The sequence below is a fragment of the Manacus vitellinus genome, unplaced genomic scaffold (genome assembly GCF_001715985.3).
Source record: "Manacus vitellinus isolate BGI_N305 unplaced genomic scaffold, ASM171598v3 scaffold_6_pilon, whole genome shotgun sequence".
In the NCBI taxonomy this organism is placed as follows: domain Eukaryota; kingdom Metazoa; phylum Chordata; class Aves; order Passeriformes; family Pipridae; genus Manacus; species Manacus vitellinus.
Genome location: NW_021940750.1, coordinates 25,690,059 through 25,710,365, shown reverse-complemented (window position 1 = coordinate 25,710,365; position 20,307 = coordinate 25,690,059). Strand labels below are relative to the sequence as shown.

Sequence of the window (20,307 nt, the reverse complement as noted above, 5' to 3'; positions counted from 1 at the left end):
TAAAAAACTTCACATAGCAGCACATTTAGAAATAATTATCATCTATGTCAACAACAGTAAAATATTTTTGGTGTGTATTATTGATTAACTGGAGAGTTTAACTCCAGGCCTAATTACACACCAGCTGGTAGTATTGCAGAAAATTCAGCAACTAGTCAACTATGCATTATTGACATAAACTTCTTTCAAACAAACCTCAAGCAGAAATTTTGATTCCATTTCAACTGGGTGGATATATCAAATATAGCAATGAAATATTTTGACACTTTATTAATTAAATAAATTAATTACTGGGTGAACTGCCAAAAAACTTCTGCAACCTTTATCTCTTTCCTAAAGTTTAAACAATATGTACCCAAACTTGATCTTACCCATTCAGTGCAGTAACATAAGAACCACAGAAACCTCTTGGATAGGGTAAGAGGAAAATTATAATTAGGAAAACTTCTGAAGAATAAATGTTATGAACAATTTAATCTTTCTCTTGAGGCCACAAAACACCTCAGCACTATGGAATTATGTTTCTAGAAAAACTATTCAAAGTCCCATTGATATTTTATTTTTATGCAGTTTCACCAAATATATTTCCTTTCTATTCATCCAAATGCATAAGCAATCATCTCAGCAGTTTAAAATGTCAAATAATGTTCATTTCAATCACTGTTTTGTCAGGTATTTTCAACTTCTTCGGTTAATAGACAGTCTTTCATAATTTACTGCTTACTCTCAAGCCACAGGACTCTGAACTTTCTAGGCAGTTCACTACCTGACCTGTAGTTTCAGCTACTGCTCAGGCTCCAGTAAATTCTGTTAACATGAAATAATTAAATGCAGAAACCTTACCATATTGATAGATGAGGGACCCAGTTTTAAGCATTAGAATGTTTTGCTTCTCAAAAAGGAGAGCAATCCATAGCTTGGTATTTGCAAATTATCATCCCCGATTATCACCCCCGTAAGAAAGGATTTCTCTCTCTTAAGCAACTTTTAATGCTTCACTTTTGTACTTACTACCTGGACATGTGTGACGTACTACCTGGATCTTTAGTTTAGCAGAATACTTGCAGAAATACCTGAATCATACATAATAAAAACTGAAAATGGAACATATACTCACGTTTTTTACATCATTTTCATGGTGAAATATATATTCGAACAATGCCTGTCAGAAGAATATTTAAAATATTGTCATATTTGAAGACAAAAATTGATAATATTATTTTAGAGGAATACAGAATCTTGATTATGTTAGGCAGAAATTAATTCTTTGTGAAAGCAATCACATTCACACATCACAATTGCTGAAATTACATTTATTTAAGACTTGAATAGACAAAAACTATAAATGTGCTATGTTGTCATCACAGGAAAGCATCTTAATTCTTAATTTGTTGCAAGAGATTAGTGGAATTGCCTCTTATCTCTGGTCCTTAACATCACCTTAAAACAAAAAAGGCAGCTATAATTTGAAAGTGAATGTAGATTTGAGAATCTTGCAAAATTTCATGACTATTTAGCGGTAAAATCAACAAGTGATCTAAAAAAAGCTTTTTGCAATGGACAGGTGTCATGTAGTGCGCAATGTCAGGTGTTTATGTAGTGCTAAACCTACTTAAATAAACATAGGTTTATTAAGAATGTAAGCTGAGCAAACTTTGCCTTAGAGGAAAACAATCCTAAACTCTACAGAATTTTCGGATCTGTAAAGGAAAAAATTCCTTTTTATAATTATTTGTAAATGATAAATAGTAACAATATTGTGCTGCTGCTGCAACTCAAATACACCACCATAATACCAAAGCTTAAAGAAGTTACATGCATCAGCTGTGCTGTGGTTAACTGCTTATAAGTCCACAACTGCACAGCAACATAACTGCATTTTTGTTTACTCGTGTATAAAGTTAGTCAAGTCATACTGCGTTGGAGCTGTTCTGCACTAGAACACAGATGAGTATATATAGGTATATATATATTATATACAGATGAGTATATAATAGGTAATGGGGGTGGCATTTTCAGTGAATAACATGATATTGAAAGATGTTGGGCAATTAAATGGACAGTGGAAGCCTCTATTCCCAGAAATGTATTATGGGTGCTAGTAACACAAGGTTTAATTGAGTTGAACCTTGAACTTTTTCTGCATCCAAATCCCAGGTCTTAATTGCTTCAGAAGAACAGAACGTTTTTCTAAATTTGTATAATTCATTCTAAAAAACTAGAAAAAACTATTGTCCCATAAGGAAAGAAAGAAAGAACAAGACCTCAGTCTCCTAAGGGCTTCCATGACCCTTCTGCCAGCTTTTCTTAGACAAAATCCTTAAAATAATTAACTTAAGGAAACTAGAGAATTACTAATGAATTGTCATGTCTGGTGAGGAAAGTAAACCATGACCTACTTTTCTTCTAGTTTTGGTCAGAAAAGACTCTGAACAGATGATTAAAAGACATTAAAGAATTATAAATAGAAACACATTTATAGGGAGATTAGAATCGGTGGATAAGAATAGAATAGACGATAAAGTAGTAGTGGAACATTTTCTCCTCTAGTTCAGTAACAGGGAAGCATTCAGTAAAAGTGTGTAAATCTAAAGTGACAAAAAAAGATGTTTTCTTGCATGGTTGGCACAATGTATACAGCCTGACCTTCAAAAGGATTTAAGTGACTGAATATTCGCTTGGATAAAAATATCTATAGTTATCTTAATAACTCTATTAAAAATCCACAAGCTAAAAAAGATAAAACTTTCTATTTCATACCATAAACCAGTTACTAACTGAGATTTACCAGAGGCTCTGTCTGGTGACAGGTGATATCTTTTATGTCTGCTATGCTGTTTCCTGTGATAGTCTTTAAAATGGCTAATGCTGGTCAGAGAGAAGGCACATTTCAGTATTCTTCAAAACACTGGAAAACCTCATCACACAATGAAAAGATAAAAAATCTAACTTGAAAAAAGATTCGGTGAGGATACTTTGCAAGTACATTAGGAAGAAGTACGTAGGAGGTATTCATATACAAACATGAATACACAGGCTAATTATGTGAAATTCATCATCATGGCTGGGCTTTGCAAATGAAGATTTAGGAAGGCTCTATCCACATTTGTTCCAAGCATGCTGGTGGCCACTGCCCAGGTGCGGTATGTTGTGTATGTGAAATTAATAGCTATAAGATTTATCATCTTTTTTGCATGTGGGAGAGGTGACAGCTCAGAAAATTTTAAAACTTTAATCAATTATTCTTAACACACAGTGCAGTCTGAAGTCTCACCTCCTGCTTTGGCTTTACCCTTAATGCTGTTTCATTTTTAAAAAGTTATAAATCCTCATAGCTCCAAATTTAAACTTAGATCTTACATTCTGTGTGAAATGTTAATGTCATAATGTATTAGCTTCATAATACTGACAAGTTCACTTGCTGCCTATGGATGTTTCTATGACTGTTGTTTTACATTTTTGGCTTAAGCCTCTTTTCATATGAAACTGAAGGAAGACAGAGCTGCCCTAGAAAATGCTAATTAAAAACGAAAATTGTTAAAAATATGTATATTTCTCATTCCTGAGGGCTGTTGCTGACAAAGCATCCTCTGAAATCTAACCTACCTACTTAAATAGCATGTAGTTACCAAACATAATTAAAAGCTAGCTGTCTTCGGGCAGAAGAACTAAGACTTGTTTCTTATGGACATGTCTTGCATTTCTTAATCCTTCCCAGGTTTCCTACATCCCCCCTATTTTACAGACTGTAATGGATTTATAATAATTTGTCTGCTGGCTGATTGCTAGCAAGGACATAATTGGACAAAAGCCATGCAAGTTCTTTCAGTACTGATAAAGAACTAACCTGTAACTGCCTTCAGATGATAGTCTGGAAGTCTTTGACTGCCTTCCCAGGGATATACCCTGGCCAGGGATATACCTTTGATTACCATATTTGATACCTACTCTTCTGCCTAGTTTGGTTAGGAAGCAAAGGGACAATGATGCAAGGAGTGGGTGAAGAATACAATGCAATCACACAAAATTTATTTCCTTTAAAAACCACACTGAAATGCAATGCCATCAGCCTACATTAGGCTTTAAAAAGAAAAGAAATTTGCTAATCATTTATGAAAAACAGTTAACCAAAGTTTTAGACTGGAAGAGCTAATTTCCACTAGCAGATTATTAGGCACTGCTAGTCTTCTAACAGTGTTCACCACTGTGTTTCTCAAAATAGACTGAATACATACTGGTTCTTTCCACTTTAGGTTGAGAGCCAAATATAGCTCCCTAGAGGGTGTCTGATAGTTGTCTGATACCTTGTGCAAAATGAGTTGCTGGCCTCAGCCCAACAGTTGTTTTTTTCGAAACATGTTCATCCATAACTGATTATGTTGGGGAAAGATTCAACTGAAAGGCCACAGAATGATAAATCATCACACAGCTTTCAGTCCCTGCCACTCAGAGCTGAAATAAGTTGGGTAGATAACATGGATAAACCTGTTCTATTGTCAGACAGTCTCAGTTTCAATGATCGTCAGCCAGATGTTCTTAATTGAAAATGAAGTATTCTGAACAAAACAATGAAATCTTTTTACATAAAAACAGTTAACTCATGCCATAAAATCAAAAATGTTCAAACCTTCTGAACATTTTTAGACCAGGATTGCAATTTCCAGACATTAAGGAGGGTTCTGCAGGTTTTTTTGCTCCTGGCTTTTTTTTTTTCCTTTTTTTAGTTGCCCTTCATCACTCCTATATGTGCAGTTCAAGTTATTTATTAATGGAAAATTTTATTCGCCACAAAAGTTCTTCCTAGATTATACTTTCTAAGTAACTTCTTTAGACATTCTTTCAATTTCAAATCTAGTAAAAGCTGTCAAAAGGTAAGTAACACACTATTTTTCTGAACTTCACCTCTACAACACATTTCATCATTGTTTTTATTCCCAATCCCATGTACAGTTACATTAGAATGACACCAGAAAATAAGAAAAAGATATCATGTTAACCAAAAACAGTTACGTACCTTTGCCAGTTTGGGTTTCTGAGCATATTTTGCTAAATTCAGTCGAGACAGATTTATGAAAGGGCCATCTGGATTTGTTAGCATTGAAGCCTGAAGAGGAAAAAGAAGTCTTTTAAGTGGGAAGATGCCCTATGCTTTTCCTGAAAATTTTCAAAATATTAGTTGTATACAACAAAACTCCCAACCCCCAAACAAAACATCAGTCAAAAACTTCCTTTTGTTTCCCTCTCTCCACCATTTCCATACAGTGCCTAAGCATGTACCTTGGTAGTTGGGATACATAATAAAAAAAATTTCACGAAAGATTCAGGAAGATCAGTTCCTACCTGCAACAGCGAGATGATACCACGTTTTGCCATTAATGTGATGTTTATCTGTACTATATATTCTTGCTGCTTGCAGTTTATTAATTTTGCCAAAAGAACGGGATAGAACTAGTCTGGTTTATTTTCCTTATCATTTGAAGGGACAGACACTGAGCACTTAGTAATTGTTTTGTAGTAAACTGAAAAACTTGGAGAAGGTTTCAAGATGCTCATAATGAAATCATGTCACGGTCTTTTCATGGCCTTCAGTGAATAAAAACATGTCTAAAAGAGCCTGTGAATTGGGAGTTTATGTGAATTTCAGTGAACTTACAGATTTATGTTTCTATATAAACAGATCAGCAAACTAACAAGAATTATCATTTTCAAACCCTAGAAGTAATTTAAATAAAAAACTAAAAATGCTCTCCTCCTTCAAACTGGAGTTTAGATGCAGCTTTTAAGTAAACTATAATGTCACTGTGCCAGATGGTATGACCAAGAAATGCCTCATTCTGAGAAGAGAGTCAAACAACTCACCGTTCCCAGCCTGACATATCCCCCAGAAGCACTAGTAAGGGGACGGGCTGTGAGAGCTGTTCGAGGTGTTCTTATCGCCTGTTCCATAGTACTGGGCCGTCCACTTTGCGTGCTGGGTCTCACAAATCCTGTAATAGGTCTTCCTGATTGAGTTACTGGCCTGAAGATGTTAAGTACATTATTCTTACGTTAAGTGGTATTTATTGATAGAGAATTTAAACAGTTGTACCTGAAGCACTTCATTTTCAGAAGTTAAATGTAATATGTGTTCATTTCCAAGTAGTCGCATTTAAAAAAAATAAACTGTCACATACCTAACAGCTGGGCTGGGGCCTCCACCTTGGCTAGTTCCAGGGAGTTTCAGAGATGTTCCTGGTCCTGTAAGATAAGAGCACTTCTCACTTCACATTGAGATACTACTCCCTTGTCCAGAGGACTTAAAAAGTTATTGTATTTTACAATAAATATAAGTCAGAAATTTCTTTGTTCAAAATACTGCTACAATGAATATGGTTTTCTCTCTTTTACCCTCCCCATTCTCTTCTCCATCCCACCTGGGGGGAGTGAACGAGTGGCTGTGTGGAGCTTAGCTGCCTACTGGGATTAACCCACACCAATTCTCAAGGACATTTTAGGAACAATAGATAGCCCTGAAGTAAGAAAGGTTACTGGAACAATGAGACCATGCTAATTCGAAATGGTGTATTTTCTATCCAAGACTAAAATAATACCCAGACTTTAGTAAGTAGATCTACAGATCTCCATCTACAGAGTAGATGGAGAATGGTATCTCGTGTCATTAAACCAGTGTAGGATCCCCACCCACAATTTAGGGCACAGTACAGTTCAAACTCATCCATGTTCAAAGTCATCAGTGAAAATATTGAACTGGTTTGAGCCCAGGTGAACTGATGAAGGGTCCCCCTTTTCACGTATTTCTGTTTTGACAGCAGATAATTAAGAATTACTAGTTCCTGCATGTAGATTTTACATCACTGTCACTGATATTTGATTAGTCGGGTTTTCTAACCTGCCAAGTGAGTATCTATTGAGATGGTTTTAAACACTTGGTTAAAACCAACATATGACATCTATACCTTCCAGTTTGTTCACTGCTTGTTACCTTGCACAGAAAGAAATGAGATTTGATTTGACATTTCTTGACAAATCACTGTTACTTGTCTACTTATTTTCTATATACTTTTGAACTGCTTTTACTGCAAATGTTTCTAAGAACTTAAGTTAAACTGATAGGTAGACAGTTTCCTTCCTTCTTTTTTCCTCCAAGACAAACCTCAAGTCTGCCCTTTTTCAGTCCTCCATCTCCTGCCTTCAAGCTGTAATTACCTCTGAGATACAAGCAAGTTTAGTAACTTGTCTAGATCAATAACTTCTAAATCCAAACACTTTCTAGCTTTTTTTAATCCAAGATGATACTAAGCACCTCTGACTCCAATATTATAGCAGCCACCTGACAACAGCTGTATTTTAAGTTAAATAATACAAGAAAGGTATTAACCATGATGTCCTTGGTAAAACCAACTTTCAGCAACTGATGCTAAAATAAAGAACAAAACTCAGGATTCTCTCTCTTTTGGTTGGCCACACTTAGGATCTCTGTTGCTTGCTTGCCTTTTATAGTCCTGTGAATCTTGAATGTTTTACTCCACAACAGAAAGAGTGGACAGTTTACCCAGCAGAGTTTCTAACATGGTAACTAGGGCACTATTCTGAGAAATGGACAAAGCGGTTTTTAGTTTTTTAGACTAACAGGCAAAAATGTACTAGTCTTCCACTTTCTGAACTCTTTTTTAAACTATTGCAGTAATATAGAAGAGGTAGACACCAAAATGCCCTTTTCACACATGTTTTTTAATAACTGCAATTGGTTTTGAGTTTTTGGTGCACTGGGAGAATGCTTATGGGAATACCCTTGATCTCACCCCAGGCAACTCTGTCCTTATTTTGAGAATCCCAACTCAACTAGCTATGAATAGCTGGTCCAACCATGCTCAAACATGAACACCTAAAGCCAGTTGCCCAGGACTCTATTTAGATGGCTTCTGAATAGATCTGAGGAGGGAGACTCCATAACCTCCCTGAGCAGCCTGTGACAGTGCTTAGTACCTCACAGTAAAAAAGACTGTTTCCTGATGTTCAACACCTCCTGTGTTACAGTTTGTGCCCACTGCCTCTAGTCCTGTCACTGGGCACCACTGGCTCCATCCTCCTTGCACTCTGTTCAGTGATATCTGTGCTTACCTTTTATATAAAAATATAACATCAATGTAATTCTAATGTAACATTAGAACACCACATGTATAAAGAAAGGAAAATCAAGCTATAGAAGAAAAATGTATTTTCTATGTGTCAGTGGACTGTTGTCTGGTTTGGTGACTACAAAAGACAATTGAATAACTAGAAAGGGTTAAGAAAAGAGTTTCAAGACTCAACTCAAAAATTAAAAGATATAGCTCAGAATGAGGAGACCATTTAGCTTAGAGAAAAGATCACTGGATGACTTAATGACAGACTTAGCAATTTGCTTTGGAAATAAACCTTTGAAAATAAAAACTTCATATCAGGCATAAAATACTCACAAAGAAGCAACAGGTGAAGTTATAGTTGATAATTCCCACTAAAAATATGGCACACACTGATAAAAGCTAGCAAATTTAATAACTTAGAAAAGATTGCAGGGGTTTCTCTATCTTTGGGAAGTTCTTATACTTTCTGAAAAATTATATACTAGCTCAGGTACATCTAGTGAATTTGAAGCACAAATAGCAGTCTTATCTCAATGATTCAGGAGTGCAGGCTACACTATCATAATGATTTTCTTTTGGTTTTGAAATTTGTACACACTATCCATCTTTATTCAGTGTAAAGATAGTATGAATGTATTTTTCCAGGATACCTTATTTCTAAATAATATTCATCAAATGATTTTTCTTGGCAGATGATTACTACAGGGGAACTAAACTATATTACTACACTGTTTTAAGACAGACACAGGTAATTAGCTTATCATAATGTATAAACACAACTTCAGTACTGCTTGACTGTTTATATGTGACCAATCATGTAATGAAAATTTTTAAAAATGTAATCAGATAGATATGATATTGCCTATGTCTATACAGAAAAGAAAAGCTTCTTATGCTTCAAAAATTAGTCCTGGCCTATGTCCAACTCTTCCCTTGAATTCCTTGACGTGGTCGGTCGTTGAGAGCCACATCTAATGAGTTGCATCAAAATTTCCATGTGGACTGTACTAAAGAAACAGAGAAAAATACAAATAATGCCAAAAAAGTAGTGGAATACTACTAATTATTACCCACTTAAAAGAGAACTAATGAAGCTGAAAAAGAGTTGCATAGAAGAACTGCTCTGTGAAGGAAGAGAGAAAAGAAGTAGAGAAAAGCAGAGAAAGAAAGAAAATCAGTTCAGATAATGTTTGTAGGACACAATAACAAAAGGTGATGTCTGACTGTTGTCTACAGTACAGCCGTATGAATAAGATTCACAGTACACTGAGGGTGCATTTTTTTCTCTGGTTTCCCACAGTGCCTCAAGAAGCCAGAAAGGAGTAAAAGAAATCGATGTACTGATGGAAAAGAGCGAGTGAGTACAGAGATGTAGAGGAAAAGCTGATGAAACACTATTTGTCCGAACTCCTGTCCGATGGGTCTAAGCACCACATCAAGAACATGTGGTGGATCTCAACATTGCCATGCACCATAAAACAGTCTGAAGCTCTTTTTGTAGCAATAGCTAAAAGCTGTATCAGGTTACCTCAGTATGTACTATTTTATGCTAGATGATGATCCCAGCCAAAACAGTTCTTGTTTATTCAAAGTATTTAAGTGGAAGTCATTCTTACGTGCAACTTGAGCAATGGCATTTTCATCTAGGATCATCTCTGCGATTCCTTCTTGATCCATATCGATTTCATCCACGTACACCATTTCTGTCAAAGCTCGTGTTTTCAGGCTCCAGGCAGCCTGATTAAGGATAAAGTAAAAAGTAAAATATCTTCAAAACACCAAGTAAATAATCTAATAAGAAATTTTACCATTTTTTTAATTAATATTCACTTCACAGTTTTAATAGGTCTGAATAAGGTATTGACTTAAACAGTCGAATATATCCATCTGTCTGACGGCGGTGGAAAGGGGACCAAGTCTTTTGTTCATAGCATCAGCTGTAAAAATCTGTAGATGCATAGATTAGGCATCTCAGATTATCAGAATATTGCAACACTTTTTAGTGACCTGAACTGACAAATTACTAGATTAAATGTCTTGGAGGATAATCTGACCAGTGTGGAAAGGCAAGCATAACACTAGCCTATGTGACAAGTTTTGTGTAGACTGTAAAGACAACAAATCAATGGGGAGAAAAAAAAACCCAAGAAAAATCAGTGCCAGCAATACAGAAGTACCAACAAAATAAGTGCAGACCCAACCACTTTGATAACTTGATATGCTTGTAAGGTACTCATAGAGCTGGCATGATAAAGGGAGTCACAAGACCAATTCTTTAACTTCCATCAGATATTAAATAGATCATCATAAACTTTCCAGAGTAAAAATCACTGCCAAAACAATTAGATTTATTTCCTCTCTGACACAATATAGTAGTCCGGTGTAAAGGCGTCTTTAATATTGGCTAAGGAGACATTTCAAAATAGAAACATACTGATGCTACCTTAATAGAAATAAAGGTCAAACACATGGAAACATTTGTTCTTTAATTAAGAGGTATAAGAAGATCTAAACTTCAAACTTATTTAATAATTTAAGTAATCATTTCATGAGACACTTCTTATTCACCATGTCTCAGACCATCCCTTCTTCTACATTCCCGTCATGCTTCTATGCAACCTTGTGTCAATCAAAAAGAAAGTATATCTAAAAATTTTGAAATACTTAACTATTCTTTTAAAAAGTACTTTCTTCCAAGTTGAAGCAAAGGAGGGTTTTAGCCAGTCAGTTTAACCACAATTAATAAACCTTTGTTCAAGTATGAAAAGAAAGGAATTCAGCAGGATGGTCTGAATCTAGGCCAGACAGACATAATCCAGATCTGCTTTATTATCTTTTAGTTTCTCCTTATGTAGTGGGGCAAATTAACGTAGCCTTTAATTTGCATTGCAATTTGCAGTTAGATGTTCAACACCTTTAACTGCTTTTCATTATGCTGTAGAATTATTTAGTTTGTTGAATTTTTATCACTTTGATGGTACTCTGTTCTTTTCAAAGACATGTATGTCTGTAGTCAACATAATCATATCTTTATTAGAAATATGCTCAAATTAGAGCTCTTGTATAGCCAAACACAGGTTAATTTCCTAGTAGAGGTAAGAAAAGTTGTCCATTGGAATTATTTTTTCCTGGGAATTGAAAGTAGCAACTTCTCTACACTAAAATTGCAGTCAATTCTTTACATAGGCATAAGAGTATTATTGTGATTTTTCCACTAATTAAAATGTGATAATGTGTTTTTAAAAGCAACATGTCTCTTTGTCATTATTGGGCAAAATTAGATTCCTTAGATTAGAAATTAGATTCCACTCTAGAAATTAGATTCCAGTCTTGAGCTCCTAGTACGAGGCTTCACAGCCAATAAAAATTTCAAATATCACACATTATTCCTTAATTAAACAGCAGTCTGTAGATTAGAGTATTTGCTCTCTCTTTGTGGGACTGATAACTTTGTTTTGTGATAAGAAACATGTCTGGCACTTATGAAGAAAAACTGCATTTTTATGAAACAGGTACTTAAATGGCAGGAAAAAGAAAGGGACAGATCATTTCAGACAACCCACATATTCACAACACAACAGATTTTGCTTGCTTAACTCCAAATCAGAGAGAAGTTTACAATAACTAATAGTAAATAAAGAGGTAAACATTATTTTAAGTACCATAAGTACAAAAATGTGATACAGTATTTAGGAAGTCTAAATTCCAGAAAGAAAAGTGACAAAGTGTTTTTCACTTAGTTCCTGAGAAGTTTGCCACTGAATAGAGTATCTTCCTCTTGTTCCTGAGAAGTCCAAAAACCAAATTAAAAATATAAACTTAAAATCTGTATTTAAATGGTTTTTTTTCTGAATATGGTAACACATTTTTCTAAGAGCTTTTAGTATCTAATAATCCTTTCCATTATAATAAATTTTATTCCGTACACAATGAAAACCCAAGAACGCAAGAACTACATTGTGAAGGGTAATCATTAAAGTCAAGAAGATATCTGGAAGTATTTTACTGAAACCATTCTATATGTAAACAACTTGCATGACTTCACTGGAATGTAACTGGAGACTCGTAAAATATGTTATGGAGCTGTATTTAAAAATGCCATTTCACATTGCATTTAATCTCTTCTGACTGTGGGCTGGAGCCAAAAGGTGCCACCACCTGCACAATACTATTCTTGCCATTGCAGTAATCTAGTGTTAATGTGGACAAAGTGAAAACTAATCAATTACTCTCAGTCTTCCATCACTTATGCAAATCATCATCATGCAGCTACAAGACTCTACACAAGTTAGGCAGTGAGAACGAGCTGTAGGAGCAGGGAGGGCACAGATAAAAGCCCACTATTACCTATATTAAATGAAACATGAAAGTGAGTCCTAAGAGCACAAACACTGTTCTGTCGGTGAACCACACATTAGCTTTTTCCTAATCTCATCAGCAGATGAAGGTCATTCAGCTCAAGGTAGATTCAATTTAGCTTTTAGAAGGTGCTAAACTGCTGAATAAAGCTATAGGAAATATATGATAAATAAATTTCCATCAAATATAAAAGCTGCCTATTCAAAATATCAAAAATCTCCCCCTTATCAAATGTAATGCCTTACCAATGATGAAAAACAAAATTCTGCCATTGAGGACTTAACAAGAAAACAAATATCATTCAGTATATCATAAATTCTTCCAAATGATTATATTTAATAATTGTATTTATGGAAAGAATTTTACCTGAACCACGCTGTATTCAGAATCAAGCTCCTGAAAAGAGAGGAAATTGAAACTGAGGAATGGAAATGCCAAACAATAAAAACAACAAAAATGGATTTATACCCTGTGACTATCTCATTTTGGACAAACATTTTCTCTCTGACACATATAGCCGAATTTTCATTTTATTACATTATCTCAACTTACACACATTGTGGAGCTAATTAATATTTTATACAATGAAAGCAGATTTGCAGTAAGTTCACCTCTCTGATACCTTTGCTTTCTTGCTTCTTCTGGATCATGCTGGCCAAATCTTAGATTAACATTACAGCATTAATTAACTGAAAAATGGTAGATTAAAAGAAAATTAACTTGAAAGACATATGCAAATCACTTAAAAATTGACCAGATTATTATGCCATGGGCTTTAGAATACCTACTTAATAAAATCCATCTTTGTGCATTTTTGTTAGCTGCTGCTGGTGATCACACTGATATCATTCAAGCACACAATAGAAAAATGTCAGCACTTTTTTTGTCCTTTTATGATGAAAATCATGCATTCATTTTATTCTGGACAGTAAGACAGCAAGTGGAATAAACGTCAAATTACTGGCCTATTGCATCACCCGATAAATAAAAGGAAAGCTATCAGATTTGGTTTATTACAAATGAAAAGGCAGAAGCTTGCATCTGCTTGAAAACTTGTGGTAAAATTGAGTAAATACTAACAGAAAGAAAAGTAGGTTTATCACCAATAATTGTATAATTATCACGTTCAGGGCTTCTGCTGCTCACTTCCAGGGATTGGGGAGGAGTTTTTCCTAATGTATTACTTAGTTTTAGACAAGGAAAGTGGGAGATAGATGTTACTTTCTCCAAATCACTATTAGTCTTTTAGAGTGTCAGATCGTTTCTGCTTCTAGAGGCAGTGGAAAATTCCTTGCACATTTGGAGTTGTGTAAATCTATCACAGTTAAATCAGCTTTATTAGACTGGATATACAATCTTAGAGTAATTCAGACTATGAAGGGACTTCTGGAGGTTCAAAGCCCTGCTCAAAGAAAGGTCAGCTATGAGGTCAGTTGAGGTTGTTCACAGCCTTGTCCAGTTAGGTCTTGAAAACTTCTAAGGATGGAGGCTGCACAATGCCCATGGGCAATCTGCTCCAGTGCTGACTGTCCTTATCAGGAAATGTTTTTCCTTGCATCAAGTCAAAGCCTCCTTCACTTCCACGCAGCACTGCAAGGGGCCCCTGGCTCCATTTTCTTGATAACCTCCTTGTATGTATTAGAAGGCTGCTATTAGATCACCCCAATGTCTTCTCCAAACTCAAGCACTGCCCCACATGCTGCTGGCTTCCTTTGCAGCTGGGACACATTGCTGGCTCCTGTTTCCCCAGGAAAATGGCAAGGTCAAGCTCACTCTTTTCCTCTGTAGTATGAGACATGGCCTACTTCTTTCAATTTGAACATTTTTATTCAGTAAATTCTATGACAGCAGGGACCTGAAAGACTAGTGAAAGACATCTTCTTTCTATAGTGTACTGGGATTTCTGTCACCTTTTAAGGATCATATTTGGAATCACAACTCGTTCACAGGTGTTAAAATGTATAACAAGCTTACACATCTACTACACTATGGAACTAAATGTTAATTACCATCCACTACACTATGGAACTAAATGTTAATTGAGGGATTAATCTCAGCTGACTGTGATGTAGCTGGGGGTACATAGGGCACTGAAACTGCCTTAGCATTTCAGATGTATGATTTTATGAACTCCAAGTTCTTTTATTTATAGCACTTGTCTTCTAAAAAACAAACTATTCAGCTTCCTAAGGATCCTTGAGATATTCAGCTTGCATTTTATTCACCCCATTGTGCCTGAGTGTTACAGCATATATGAAAATGGTTTAAGAGCAGTAGGTGCTCTTCCATACCATATGTGCTACAGTAACTAATGAGGATAAGGTTAGGAACAGTACGTCAACACTAACTCAAAAATGCCTTGATGTTACAGATGTGTATCTTACTTTAGGCACTGTTCATTAGTTTAAAAATAATTTAAAAACAAAATGAATTTGCTTGTAGGAGCATTCATATTACTAAAAAATTCAGAAATTACACCCCTCATCATTCTGGAAAAAAAGTTGACCAATAATATTAAGTAAAAACATTGCTCTCTCATTACAGTAGATGAGAGTATGCACTGTTCATCCATCCTGATACATTGTTTCAGTTTTTGACAAGAAGTAACTTCAGATTTTTAATAACCCTCAAGCGGGTAATAGGACCCTCACATTAAACAAAAGTATGGAACAACAAAAATTACATTAAAATATAATCTATTTTAACATGGGTGGATCCAGCAGTTGCTACTCATGCAAGTAATCCACTGGAACTAGATTTCAAATAAAGAGTTCTCTGAGAAGATTAACAAATAGCGTTGCCCTGTAAGCTTGTATCTCAAAACAAAAGCTCAAATTTACTCTTCATTTACACATATAAAGTTCCTTTGGAATTAAAAAGATTGTAAAAGCAATGAAGGAAGAATTTAATCCAGATCCCTGAATCAACTGAGGGCACTTTAAAATTCATGCTAATGTATAAAGTCAGTTTATTTGAAGACTAAAAATATTTAGAATAATTATGTTTTCTGACACCTACAGCCTAGAAAAGAGAATGAAAAGACTACATACCTTATATATATATATAAGGCTTCATTCTACAATTAATTTCAGGTAAGATTTAATACATGCAGAATATTAAAATTCTGAATATGCTCTTCAAATGATTAAGAGCAGAAATACAGAAAAAAAACCCCAAACTTTACCCAGGAACAATGAATTCACTGTAAGTATCACTAATTTTCATGCATAAACTTAATTACAGTCTCTTGAACCAATAACTCATTTCAGTTGAAGAAGCTTTTTCAAATCAAAGTAAATGCCCATAAACATAACTGTGATAACTCTAAATTGACCTTATAAAAACCAGTATGCAAGTAATAGTAGCTGAAAGTTCACCGCGGGAGAAGAAAGGAAGAATGAACAAAAGCAAATCCTCATAGTAGACCATTAATCAATAAGAATATCCACTGTATGCCTATTAATTACATTAGGCAATTTTAGTTTTCCTATTGTTAAACTAGAGCAGGCCTCATACATGGGTTCTGGTTATTGCCTTGAATCTGACATATGGAACCCAAAGAGTAATCAGATTAGGTGACTAATCAGGATGATCAACAGAGACAGTCCTGGATTGTATTTTCTCTAGGTCATGCTATTACTATAAACACAGAAGACAATGCCTGTTTGCTTACAACAGGAAATAATTAAACTGAACATCAGTACTTCATGTGTTTGTATGCCCAAATGCTAGTCATAGAAAATACAGCTTTTATTTACCCAGATCTTAGATTATCAGCATAGAAGTAAATTCCATCAATAACATTTATATTCCTAATACTTAAATGAGGAAATGCACAGGATATTTTATAGAAAAAAATATTCAATCTTCCACAAAATGTAACTCTGTAGCAGCTAATTATTCTTCTATCAAAATGTTATTCATTAAGAACTTTTCAGGAAAACTTGATTGATTTTAAAATGTTTTGATTTTGTTGTTGTGTTCTTTAAGAATACAAGTTTATAACGGCATAGCATTTGATACTGCTGTGTAAGAAAATTCTTGATTCATGCCCAGTTAGCTACAAGGTCAACATGACACCTTAAGAACCTCCTGGTTTCAGCAGCCCATAGCTCTGGGACGTCATTGTGGATACGATGGAGCAGGAGGGGTGCTATCATTTAGCAGACTAGCTGACAGCTGGGAAAAATGTACAGACTTTAAGACAAGAAAGGCCATCTCTTTCAGGCATGAATATGTTCTCCAGTTATGCACTGTTAGTCTCTTCCTTTACTTATCTATTGCTACATTACACGTCTTAGAAGGGAGAAGGCTGGTTGCTTAAGCACAGAAAAGTTCTGACTTGTAACAGTCACAGTTTAACTCAACCATTCCTGGGCAGGTATTTAAAGGACATGATCTCCTGTGGCTTGGTTTATGTCATATCCTAATGGTTGCTGGTCAAAGAAGTGAATCCCTAACAGTGACTGAGGCTACAGTTCTTGTAAGATCCTTCTTTCCCTGGCTGCAGAGGTTGGGAGGCGCATGCTTAGCAGAATATGGGACACGAGGATAAGAACAGATGGCACGGTGATTACAGCCATTGAGTATTCCCTCGTGCTGCACAGCAGCTCACTTAATCCAAACTTTCCGTAAGGGCTGTCATTTGTCTGTCTGCTTTCCTGGTGCCCAACATGACAGTTTGATTTGCAGAAGTACTACCATTAAGAGTTTGACCATTAAATCTGTCAGAATTGCTATGTGTTCTTTAAGAGTAATAAACCACATATACTGGGTTAGGTACCAAAATGAAATATACTTCATTTCAGATATACTGCCAGGTAATACTAAAACACTACTAATGTAATTCACACAGATGGAAGACAGTACCATTTTCTGGTACGTGGCTGAAGATGACAGAAATAAAGTTTAATCAAAACATTTAGGAACTACTTATTTCATTAACATGCCACTTCAAAAGTAACACAGATATCAGGAAATCAATCTGCCTGAAAATGGCCCTAGATTCTTATTAACGTGGAAAAAAATCATAAATCATTTTTCTAATATTCACAACTACAGCAAATTAGCTGATACAATGCCATTGGAATAAATTCAGAATAATGTAAAATAGGATTAGACTAGGCAAAAAGGAGAATTAAGTAATGTATGTCATTTATTCGAGTTCTAATTAACTCAGTGTTCAGCCTTGGAGCTTAGTATCTTTCAAAGGTTATATAAAAATAATGGTTCTATTAAATGCAAAGTATATATGCTACAATACATAAATATGTTTTGCTTTTCCATTTTGTTGTATTAAGTTCAAAATAGTTTGTAAGATTTCAATGACACACAAAACACATTCTTGAGGAATGTTCCTTTACCCCATGCCCAACATTTAGCAGGGTAAACAGGACAGATTGGTACCTGATCAATATCTGGAAGAAGGAAAACCAATCAGAATTTATCCCACAGAATGATAGAATGTTAAGGGGTTGGAATGGAGCTTAAGGATTATCTAGTTCCAGCCCCCTCTGCCATGGGCAGGGACACCCATCACTGAACCAGGTCGCTCAAGGCCTTACCCAACTACTTCCTCTCATTGCTGTTTTGTTAATTTCCTCCTAAACATTTTTCCCAGCCTTGAACATCTTCTAGTTCTTCCCAGTGCTACTGGGAACAGCCCAGCAAAAGTTTGGAGTTGCCAGGTGTAACAATACAATTTTATACTTGAGCTTTAGCACATAGCAGAAATGCAACCATCTTTATATTTTCATGTTGAGATCATAGATTAAAAACAGTTTTATTAATTAAAAAAAATTATAAATTAAGAGCAACAGAAGCACTATGGTCTTTATAACTTTTATTTACTGTTATCTGTGCTACTTCAAGAGTTACTATCACAAATCAAGTGTTGTCTTCCTGTATGCAAAGATTACATATATAAAGATCCAATAACGTACATATACATAAATAATACAGCACCTACACAGAACTAATACTCAATCCCATTTAGCATTGAGGAACAATGTTCTTTGAATACCTTCTGTGCTAAAACTTTTTCTGCTGGTGGGTCCTTGTTGGTTATAAAACATAAAAAAGAATTTTTAAAATATCCATCCTATGCCAATTTAAATAGTTACTGTGCTTTATATTTACATAACTGTGTGACTATGCACCTTTCTTTAAATATTTGTCCTTTGCGAGGAAAAGAACTGCCTTCAAGATTCCTAAAATGTATGTCTATAGGATGCCTTGAGAGACTTACAAATTTATGTGAAGTATTCAAGATGAAGATAAAGTTTATTCAATTACCGTTTTTAAAATATGGCATTAAAAAGGTTTACATGCACATAAACATTAATCCAGAAACAACTTTCTCAAATTCTTCCTTTTTACAGAAGAATGAGAAAACATGTATGTATTGAACAAGACATGTACAACGTTTCCAGAGACTCTGCAGATGGAGAAAGGGCAAAGAGATTGAAATGCAAACGCCTTCTGCCCCAAGGTAAGGTTCATATGTAAGCTGAGCTAAAATGCGTGTCTCTTAACCTTATGCGATTTAGTCCACGCAACAGCTAGGACATCTGAACATCAGTATAAATTCAACAGGAACACGCTAACGCAGAACTGATTTTAGTCTTGGCTTTTCTTCCCTTAACTCCGCAAACTCCTGAATGAGTTAAAGTTCTCGCTGTGGGGAGCTCCGGCCCTCACAGCAGCGCTCCAGCAGCCTCACCCACACCCGGCACCGCTCCCCTCTCCCGGCTTCGGGGCTGGGGCGGGAGCGCTCCACCGGGGCGTGTCTGAGGAGGAGCCGGCAGGGCCGGATCACCGCCCCCGGGCCCGGGGGGAGCTGGGAGTCGGCGCTGCCCGGCCCTTTCTCTCCTCCTCCTCCTCCCTGGGGAGCTCGGCGCGGCCCAGCGCTCCCGCCCCGCTGACGGGGCGTCGCCGGCCCCTCCGGCGGCTGCAGCAGGCACGGAGGTCCCCCGTGCTGGGGCGGCAGGGACGCGCTGCTGGCCCCCTCACCGCCGCTCCCGCCCCGGCCCCCGCTACCTGCTCGCCGGGCGGCCTCTCCAGCAGCTGCGAGCAGAGATCCGCGCACTCCCGGAACTTCCTCCGCCTGAAGTAGCTCCAGGCCTGGAAGAGCGGCTCCAGCCCCATCCCGCCGGTGGGAGCTCCGGCGGTGTCCCCGGCGCCTCCCGGGGCCGCTGCCGCCGCGCGGGGCCCGGGGCGGAGCGGGGCGGCCGCGCTGCTGCTGCCGCGGAGCTGCCGGGCCGGCCCCGCCTCGGCCGCCGGGGCGAGCGGCCCGGGGGGGGCGGCTCTGGGCGGCCTCCGCGGCCCGTTCCAGCGACGTGGGCCTCTCGTGGGCTCACACATTGATGACTGAAAGCAGAGTTTGATCTGTAATATTGGGGTCAGTAGACTTCAAATAACCCCACTGTTTTGACTTGTGTCCTGTTATTTGCTGTCCTAATATCAGGAGTCATTTAGAGTTGTAATAGACACCTAAACAAGAATAATACAGGCCATTAATCCTTATGCGGGTGAAATGTCCTTTAGAGCCATGGAGCCCTGGTTGAGAAAAGTACAGACTGCTGTGAGCAACACTGTTTTCAGTTTTGCAGACTCTCTTAGTTTCTTTAGTTCATTAGTTTTTGCAGAGAAATTATGAAACGGAGATATGTAGATATTTTAAAAGTTGGAATACAGTTACTCATAGTTTGTGCATACTGTAAGATGTTGATTGCAATCATCAACCAAAGTAAAAGGAAGTAAAACTCCCTCGGGCTCCTTGGAGAAATAACTGCATTTGTGAAAATCTTTGACAGATGAACAC

General features: G+C 36.7%; 1 protein-coding gene across 2 annotated transcripts in view; it reads right to left on the bottom strand.

The window, feature by feature from the left end:
- Positions 1-19,704, bottom strand: part of TTC8 (tetratricopeptide repeat domain 8) — a 37,330-nt gene extending 17,626 nt beyond the window's left edge. Inside the window, exons 1-7 of one of the 2 annotated variants that reach the window (XM_018082976.2) lie at positions 19,524-19,704; positions 12,852-12,881; positions 9,743-9,863; positions 6,174-6,237; positions 5,860-6,019; positions 5,015-5,104; positions 1,118-1,162 (exon numbers count right to left, since the gene is read on the bottom strand). In XM_018082976.2, the coding sequence (XP_017938465.1) occupies positions 1,118-1,162; positions 5,015-5,104; positions 5,860-6,019; positions 6,174-6,237; positions 9,743-9,863; positions 12,852-12,881; positions 19,524-19,631 (618 nt within the window). In that variant the 5' untranslated portion in view covers positions 19,632-19,704. Of the gene's footprint in view, positions 1-1,117; positions 1,163-5,014; positions 5,105-5,859; positions 6,020-6,173; positions 6,238-9,742; positions 9,864-12,851; positions 12,882-19,523 lie in introns of those variants that run through there. The other variant, XM_018082977.1, reaches the window with a different exon arrangement.
- Between the last annotated feature and the right edge of the window lie 603 nt (positions 19,705-20,307).